This window comes from Tripterygium wilfordii, chromosome 21 (genome assembly GCF_013401445.1).
Source record: "Tripterygium wilfordii isolate XIE 37 chromosome 21, ASM1340144v1, whole genome shotgun sequence".
In the NCBI taxonomy this organism is placed as follows: domain Eukaryota; kingdom Viridiplantae; phylum Streptophyta; class Magnoliopsida; order Celastrales; family Celastraceae; genus Tripterygium; species Tripterygium wilfordii.
In genome coordinates this window covers 18,443,459-18,452,424 of record NC_052252.1, presented here as the reverse complement: position 1 = coordinate 18,452,424, position 8,966 = coordinate 18,443,459, and the positions used below count along the sequence as shown (strand labels likewise).

At 36.3% G+C, this 8,966-nt stretch overlaps 2 protein-coding genes across 5 annotated transcripts; both read left to right on the top strand.

Moving 5' to 3' along the window:
• Nucleotides 1-2,725: 2,725 nt before the first annotated feature.
• LOC119989184 (cucumisin-like) lies at nucleotides 2,726-5,688 on the top strand. Its single transcript, XM_038834541.1, has 9 exons — nucleotides 2,726-2,832; nucleotides 2,949-3,046; nucleotides 3,143-3,389; nucleotides 3,509-4,019; nucleotides 4,110-4,213; nucleotides 4,311-4,529; nucleotides 4,640-4,751; nucleotides 4,851-5,064; nucleotides 5,165-5,688. The coding sequence occupies exons 1-9, from the start codon at nucleotides 2,726-2,728 to the stop codon at nucleotides 5,686-5,688; spliced, it is 2,136 nt and encodes a 711-aa protein (XP_038690469.1).
• A 2,094-nt stretch (nucleotides 5,689-7,782) lies between these two features.
• On the top strand, nucleotides 7,783-8,966 carry LOC119989186 (ras-related protein Rab2BV-like). Of its 4 annotated transcripts, none has more exons than XM_038834545.1 (3): nucleotides 7,783-7,967; nucleotides 8,064-8,260; nucleotides 8,346-8,966. In XM_038834545.1, the coding sequence occupies exons 2-3, from the start codon at nucleotides 8,096-8,098 to the stop codon at nucleotides 8,829-8,831; spliced, it is 651 nt and encodes a 216-aa protein (XP_038690473.1). In that variant the 5' UTR covers nucleotides 7,783-7,967; nucleotides 8,064-8,095; the 3' UTR covers nucleotides 8,832-8,966. The 4 variants fall into 4 exon arrangements, with proteins under 4 accessions (XP_038690473.1, XP_038690470.1, XP_038690471.1 ...); XM_038834542.1 differs by having other exon boundaries at nucleotides 7,822-7,973; nucleotides 8,055-8,260; XM_038834543.1 differs by having other exon boundaries at nucleotides 7,829-7,967; nucleotides 8,055-8,260.

Here is an 8,966-nt window from a genome sequence, read left to right as displayed (position 1 = left end):
TTACCTCTTCACTCATAAACTTGTGATTAATCTTTTGACTATCGAACGTCATTTGTGAATAAGGAGGATCATCGATCGTAATCATTTTATCCGGCATAACGAGCAAGACGCCTTTGATGCCTGCAATGTATATATATATATATATATATATATATAATTTCATAGATAATAGCGAGAATGATAGTATATCAATAATTTGGATCAATTAATAAAAATTAATACACAGAGGTTGTTGAGAATAACCAGCCAATTTGTGTGCCTCTTGTAGTGTTAATTTGGCTGCAAATGCATCAAAATCTCTGCTATATCTGTAAACAAGACATTCAGATGGTGTACTAAGACACCCGGAAAAAGAAGAAAAAGAAAATTAGGCTCAGCATTAATTCTCAATACACACATCGATCATATATACATATATATATATTTGGATATTTCTTGCATAGAAAATTGTTTAGTGGTTGAATTTGTTTGATGTTTTACCTGCCCTCTAAGACGTTCTGAAGAACGTTAGTATAATCAGAGGCGGTAGAATATATAGTGGAATCTAGAAACACTATGTATACCTGCAGCAACAATAAATCAATCAAACAGCTAGTACTGTTAATTAACACTAAATATTAGTCATGTATATATATATATATATAGATCAATCCATATATATTAAAGAAGAAATTTTCTTGCCTTTCTTTGGTCAGTCAGATGTGCTTGGCCTTGGCAAGTTATGTTTAGGAATGCAAAGATTAATGGTAGTATGAGTTTTGAAGGGGAGAATGAGATAGCCATTTAATTTTGAAAGAAAAAGATTGATAAAAATCTCTGTTACGTACTCTTCTTTCTTCATGTATTGCATATATATATAGGTAAAGGTGGTGCTTTTATTATGATTAAGGTAGTTGTAGTTAATGTAGCTAGAAGTATGGTACATGCAGAGTATGTGTGGACGTTTTTAAGGCTTTAGTGTCGGTTTTTCAAAACTTGTTATTAATGCCTTGTTTTGATGTCACAATTTTATTAACAAAGTAAATGGAGTATTTACGTGCATGTCTTATATGGAATTTACTTGAAATCTCATATTTGATTTAATTGCCTAGAAATTTTAAGTAGTAGAAAGAGTCTCCAATGTCAAGGTCGAATCAAGTGAGTCGGTGGCTTGAGGAAAAATTTATACTATTAATGCTCCGTTTGTTTGACGGAAAATCAACCTCCTGAAAATGTTTTCCTAACTTTGTGGTGTTTGGAGATAAAGAAAACAAAATTAGTCAAAACAAAATTTATAATAAGTCAACTCAAAATAAGGAGTTATAAAATGGGAAGCAACTTCCCTTATTATCCTTGGGATGTTGTTTTCCCTACAATAATAAACTCATTGTTATGCTCATTGTTAAGGTGAATTTAAAAAACTGTATCTTTTATATAATACTCCATATATATAATACATATAACAAGACATTAAATTAAGTAATATTGGATGTGTTTGTATATAAAAAGCATAAAAGAAGTTGGATTATTCTGTATTTTGTTGAATTATTGTCTCAAAATAGAATTTAATATTTGCATCTTATAGTTGCTATGTATTAACACATTGATAAATATATGTATGCGCACATTATATCATCACAAGAAAATAATAATGTTGTACCTCAAATTTATGTTTTCCACCAAACAAACAATAGAACATTAACAATTTTTTTGTCCAAACACTATAAACTAATTGTTTTTCCATGATAATTATTTCCTTGAGATATATTTTCCATGAGATATTAATTTTCCTCTGAACAAATGGAGCATAATTAACTCTCTTTTATTGCTGGATCTCCCAAGAATTTGAATTTATCCCTGGCCTTCGATCATCTTAATTATTTTTCTCCGTCTCCGTGCCGTGCAACTGTCCGTCTTCTTGTTTCTCTATTTCTATTTATTGTTTCATTCTCACGGGTATGGGTATACATGGCCAACTCATCCATTTCATTTTCGGAGAGTGGTTTTTTCCGTCCAACTGTTTTAATTAAACCGATTTATAGAATACACATATATTATTACTGATAATTCCAATATTTGTTTGACTTTTATGTCCCTACAATACTATACAAAGCGTCAATATTGATTGTCAATTTCCAAAAAACTAATAATAATAATAATACAATTGAGTTGTGCGATCCACTTCCACTTCCACTTCATATATGACAATTCCAATTTATATATATATATATAGAAATTGGATAATTAGCATATCTTGTGCGCAACAAAATTTGATGTACTCGTCCTTGTCTTATATATATATATATATATTATTTTAATTTAACATGGAACGGGCAGCAAAAAAAAGATTAATAAAATATATATTAATGTCCTTAAGAACATTGTTAATGGCCGACTTTGTAAGGACTCTTAGTGACGGGTATAACAATATGCATGTCATTGGTTGTGTAAGTAGCCCAAACCCCCAACTCTATTTTCAATTTAACTATTTCATCTCTATATAAACCCTGTGACTTTCTTGAGCATCATGTGCCTTCAAATTACTCCATTTGACATATATGTCCATGGGAACTCATACTTGCTCTCTTTCATGCCTTCTCCTACTCTGCCTCGCTTTTAATCTCACTCTTTGCTGCCGTGGAATGTCCAATGATGATGCCCGCAAGGCAAGCATATATACATACATATATTACTCTCTGACATCTCTCTTGCTTTTGTTTTAGTATATTCATTTAGATTTAGATGGATGCAGGTTTATGTTGTGTACATGGGTGACCGTCCCAGCGCTGATTTCACTGCATCATCCCTTCATGTTCATACCACCATGTTACAACAAGTTGCTGGCAGTGGCAGGTCACATCCACTACTTCTATATATCTTTTTGTTTATATCTTATATAAATTATATATATGCCATATTTTTATAAACAAGTTATCGATTACTTTTTCCGTACGTTTCAACCTCTGGAGCAGTGGTGCATCAGAATCTATGCTAATCCATAGCTACAAAAGAAGCTTCAATGGTTTTGCTGCAAGGTTGACAAAAATTGAGATGCAAAAAATGGCTGGTGGGTTTAGGGTTTTCACAGTTTAATTTGCAATTGTAAGTGTTTCGGCATTGATTATTAATAATTCCACCAACACATTGGATTTTGTCTCTGCAGGCATGAAAGGAGTTGTGTCAGTGTTCCCTAGTCAAAAGCTGCATCTCCACACAACAAAATCATGGGATTTCATAGGTTTTCCCCAAAATGTTAAGAGAGCTGCAACACTTGAAAGCAACATCATTATTGGAATGTTTGACACTGGGATCTGGCCTGAATCTCAAAGTTTCAGTGACAAAGGATTTGGTCCACCTCCAGCAAAGTGGAAAGGCACATGCCAAAATTTATCAAATTTCACTTGCAACAAGTAATCAAATCTCTATCACCTTTAATCATATGCATGCACGCAAGATATTTTTCTTAATCAAACTTTACTTATATCAAACACAACGATATAACTTAATTTCACATGCATGTATCCTACAGTAAAATAATTGGAGCACGCTACTACCGGAGCAATGAAACTCTTCTTCCAGGAGATATCCTATCTCCAAGAGATGCTGAAGGTCATGGAAGCCATACATCGTCGACCGCTGCAGGTGCCTTAGTTAGCGAGGCAAGCTTATTAGGGTTTGGGTTAGGGACAGCTCGAGGAGGGGTTCCCACAGCTCGTATTGCTGTCTACAAGATCTGTTGGGTAGATGGTTGCAATAGTGTTGACATTCTTGCAGCATTTGATGATGCAATTGCTGATGGTGTTGATATAATCTCTCTTTCAGTCGGAGGGAGTCCTACAGATTACTTTCAGGACCCAATCGCAATCGGATCTTTTCATGCAATGAAGAATGGTATACTCACGTCCACCTCTGCCGGGAATGCAGGCCCTAAACCTGCTACTGTCTCCAATTTGGCACCTTGGTTGCTCTCCGTGGCGGCTAGCACCATCGATAGACAGTTCGTTACCAAGGTTAAGTTAGGCAATGGTGAGACTTATGAGGTAAGTTAGTTTAGCTGATCAATATGCATGCACGCATGTTTCATCTCTGAATTAATTAGCCTGAATTTTTTTTCCCTTTTTCGAATTTAGGGATCATCTATAAATACGGTTGGACTTGATAAACAAATGTACCCTGTCATCTATGGTGGAGATGCCCCAAACACCATAAAAGAATTCAACTCCTCCGTATCCAGGTAAATTGAGGATATTCAAAAGATATTATGTCAGATACTGATAATTTATTTCACATAAATTGAGAAGGTAAATGTAAGCAACATTGAACAAATATAGGTTTTGCATTAAGGACTCGTTAGACGGTACGAAGGTGAGAGGAAAAATTGTTCTTTGCGATATGTTGACTCGTACAGAAGCAGTAGTAGCTGCAGGAGGAATTGGTGCTATAATGCGGGATGCACGCGCCACAGATGTAGCTTTCGAATCCATCATACCAATTTCTCATTTGGATTTGAGTAGTGGAAGTCACGTTGCAGACTACTATAACTCAACTGGGTATAAATATACTAATACTAGTACTTCTTACCATATCTTCAACAGCGAAAACGCACATCAAAGGACTTTTTAAGATAACAATTATCTCTGCTTGAAAATGTATTGAACAGAAACCCATCAGCAACAATATTCAGGAGTATTGAGACAGGAAATGAACTTGCTCCATTTGTAGTTTCCTTCTCCTCAAGGGGGCATAATAATATAACAAAGGACATCCTCACAGTAAGTCAAAAGCTTTTCTTCCTTGGGTTAATTTGACTTGAGTTTCTAGTAATATTCCTTCCCTAATGCTGACTTAGCTTACTATTAATTCCAATGTAGCCGGATATAGCCGCTCCTGGAGTGCACATTTTAGCAGCTTGGTCGCAAGGCACTTCAATTACAGGAGCAGAAGAAGATAACAGAGTATTGCCATACAACATAATCTCTGGCACTTCTATGGCGTGCCCTCACGCATCTGCGGTTGCAGTCTACATCAAAACATTTCACCCACTATGGTCTCCTGCTGCAATTAAATCTGCTTTAATAACTACAGGTTAATTTGTTTTGAATTCTGATTGTTTGAAGCCATCATATTAGCTATATTTGGTGAATGGCATTGACCTTCTAAACACACGTGTTTGTTTTGTCTTCAGCTTCTTCCATGAATGGCAAAAATATTGATGCAGAGTTTGCATACGGAGCGGGCCATATAAATCCTCTAAAAGCTGTCGATCCAGGTTTGGTATATGACGCTGGAGAAGTTGATTACATCAAGTTTTTGTGCGGGCAAGGATACAATACCACGACTTTAAGATCCATTACTGGAGATAGCAGTAGCTGCAACCTAGCAACAAAGACAACTGTTTGGGATCTAAACTACCCTTCCTTCACAGTTTCTAGCTCTTCTGGACAATTCGTGACTCGTATATTCCATAGAACAGTCACCAATGTTGGTTCAGATGTATCCACCTACAAAGCAATCATCAGTGCTCCAAAAGGGCTGAGCGTCCAAGTGAGTCCTAGTGTCCTAACCTTCAAGTCTCTCGGAGAAAAACAATCATTTATTGTTACAATTCAGGCGAATCTTGGTACACCTATGATCTCGGGGTCATTGATTTGGGATGATGGGGTACATCAAGTGAGGAGCCCCGTCGTTGCATACATTCCCTCGAATTGATCGAGTTTTTACAAGTTGTAATTGATTACTGATTAGATGACTAAAGGTGAATGGCTCGGCTAGGTAGGATAGCCGAGCCAAAAAAAGAAGATGTTACATATAAATGAAATGGGTTGAAAAGAAAGTAAAAAGGAATACTTTTTTTTTTGAAGTATGACCCAATCTACCCAACTAGATCAAATATGTATTAGTCATGGTGGAAGTAAATTAAATACTACTTCAAGTAGTAGATCTCTTGCCTCAGTTAAGAGGAGTCATGGAAAGAACAGGCTCAAAATCGCTATCAATTCCTTTTTTAAATCCCGCAGCAGCCGCTCGAGCCCTCCCCGAGTGCCATAAATGACCTACGAAAAGGAAGAATCCTAGAACAAAATGAGAGGTAGCTAATCAACTTCTAGGAAAAACATAATTGACCGCATTGATCTCGGTAGCTACGTCACCCATAGAATTTAATAACCCCAGCGGAGCATGGGTCATATATTCCGCGGAACGTCGACGTAATATTTCTCGCAAGTACACAAGAGTTTATGAATAACACAGTATATGTAAGCACGAGGTCAATCCCATAGAGACTAGTTAATCTAATTAATGTACCTAACTTGATGAATGATTGAGATTTGTGAAAAAATGAAGAATGATTGATGTAAATAAAATAAGCAAGCAAGAAATAAAATTCAAATTTTGTATCCAATAAGAGAAGAACACTGGGACAATGATTTCACCTAGCAATCATATCACAATCATTCAATTAACATACACACAATTATGATTCTGATTCAATGGTTGATTCTTTCTTAAATATGCTAGTTCGTTCGTTCGCGATGCCAACAAATATTATCAAGAATGGATTAATCATGTTCGGTTTGTTGTCGTTAACTCAAGGCTAATAACTCATTACGATCTAAATAACTATAACAACCAATCAATCCCCTAAACCTTGTTTACAGCAATCGACAATTGATTTCCTTAATTCTGATTCTCTAAGACACATGAATTTGGTTCGTTCCTTAGTCTTAGCTAGATGAGTCTAATTAAGCATTCAATTGGTGATCAAGCAATCAAACAAACAATAGAATATAAGCATGTAAATTAAAGACAAGAATCATGAACCAAAATTATGCATTCATTGAATTGAAATACTAGCAATAATCATACTAGGCTACATCAAGCTCTAACAAATAAGTTTAGTTACAATTCATCATCCAAGGGACAAAAACAAAATCAAAAAGAGAATTCATAGAAAGAAAGTGAAGAAACCCCCTTGAGATTGATGGAATTGAAGTTGAAAAGTAAGTCTTGATTCTTTGAATCCTTGCAAAAGTTTGGAGAAAAGAAGGTTTGCAGCCCCAAAAACCCAAAAAAGAATGTCTCTAACCCTAAACTCGTGGCCCCCTTTTATATTAAGCTTTTAGAATCAAGAAAGCCTAATTCTAAACAAATTCGGAGATCTGATTGGAGCGGAAATTGGTGCTCGAGCGGTGATGAATGAAGCTTTTGTTCCAGAAGACATACTCGGGCGCTCAAGTGGGTATTCGTGCTCAAGCGGCCCTATACAATGTTCAACTTCAATATTGCTCATTTCTTAACGCAATTTCATCCAACTTCGTATATTTTCACTTCATAATTTTGTGCTGGCTCTCCTACATTAAAAACACAAAGAATTCATGTAATATCAATCAAATTCCATCAAAAATATCAAGAACGAATATAGAAATATGCACAAAAGTGAGATCAAATACGTGCATATCAATGACCATTGTGTCATTTCGTTCAAATTCAAGAAACAAATAAAGATGGTGTCCATGCACTACGTTGCATTGCCATTGCCATTCCTCTAGCTTTAACATATTGCTTGCGCTTGCAAAAGCATTCTTCACCTTAATAAACAGTTTTTTCCCTTTCTTATATGACATACATTAATTCAAGTGTTCGAATTCTTCGATGCCTTCAAATTTGTTATACACTAGAAGGTTTTTTTTTTTACCGATATATAAGACATTCACATATTATGCAGTGGTTAAGTTGCAGAGATGATTTTTAGTTATTACTTTAAATTAGAGGTAAGACTTACAAAGCTTGGACCCCAGAGGAAAAGGCGTTTTAAATGCCTGTTTTCCCTCATTGCCACTTGAAATGGAAATCAAGAAAATGACTTCCATCTCCACTCTTCCCGACCTACAACACCAACCACAACCCATCTTCAAACAAACAAAAAGAAGAACAATTGTATTCAAATCTCTACCACAAACAACCAAATCGAATCACCCTAATCTTTTCTTGTAATGGTAGTTTTCTTTTGGTGTTAATTTTTCCCAGGTAGAATATTTAGTGCAAGGAAAATGGTCTAATTGTGTGTATATTGTTAGATCTGGCAGGTTAAGGTGAGTGATCTGTGAAGAGTAGTAAAATGGCATACAAGGTGGATCATGAATATGATTACTTGTTCAAGATTGTATTGATTGGGGATTCTGGTGTTGGTAAATCCAACATTCTCTCCCGGTTTACGCGTAACGAGTTCTGCTTGGAATCCAAGTCCACCATCGGCGTTGAATTCGCCACCAGAACTCTCCAGGTAACCTTAATTTCCCATTCATATCTGCATCTGAGTCTTCCTGATCAATAATAATGGAGTGAATTAATACATATATGCAATGCAGGTAGAAGGAAAGACAGTAAAGGCACAGATATGGGACACAGCAGGTCAAGAGAGATACAGAGCAATCACAAGTGCTTATTACAGAGGTGCTGTTGGGGCTCTTTTGGTTTATGACATAACCAAGAGGCAAACCTTTGACAATGTCCAGCGATGGCTCCGAGAACTAAGGGACCATGCCGATTCCAACATTGTAATCATGATGGCTGGTAACAAATCGGATCTGAATCACCTGAGAGCAGTCCAAGCGGAAGACGCTCAAGCTTTGGCAGAGAAGGAATGTCTGTCGTTCCTGGAGACATCAGCCTTGGAAGCGTTCAACGTGGAAAAGGCTTTCCAAACCATTTTGTATGACATTTACCATATTATAAGCAAGAAGGCACTGGCTGCACAAGAGGCAGCTTCAACAACCGGACTTCCGCACGGAACAACCATCAACGTCGCTAATTTGTCAGGTAACGTGAACAAGAGAGCTTGTTGTTCCAATTGATCAGGTGTATTTTCTGTTAAAGACATTAGAAGAGGCCAGGATCCTATCCTAGCTAGCCAGCACGCCTGGACATTGTTGTTTCTTTTAGTGGTTGATTTTTTTGCCATCAAAGGAAAAAATGAAGCTTTCATGTCC

Coding starts and splice junctions, on each gene's coding strand:
- LOC119989184 (XM_038834541.1), top strand. CDS start 2,726: ATGCAGGTTTATGTTGTGTACATGGGTGACCGTCCCAGCGCTGATTTC. Junction 2,833..2,948: donor CAAGTTGCTGGCAGTGGCAG/GTCACATCCACT, acceptor CAACCTCTGGAG/CAGTGGTGCATCAGAATCTA. Junction 3,047..3,142: donor TGAGATGCAAAAAATGGCTG/GTGGGTTTAGGG, acceptor TTGTCTCTGCAG/GCATGAAAGGAGTTGTGTCA.
- LOC119989186 (XM_038834545.1), top strand. CDS start 8,096: ATGGCATACAAGGTGGATCATGAATATGATTACTTGTTCAAGATTGTA. Junction 8,261..8,345: donor TCGCCACCAGAACTCTCCAG/GTAACCTTAATT, acceptor TATGCAATGCAG/GTAGAAGGAAAGACAGTAAA.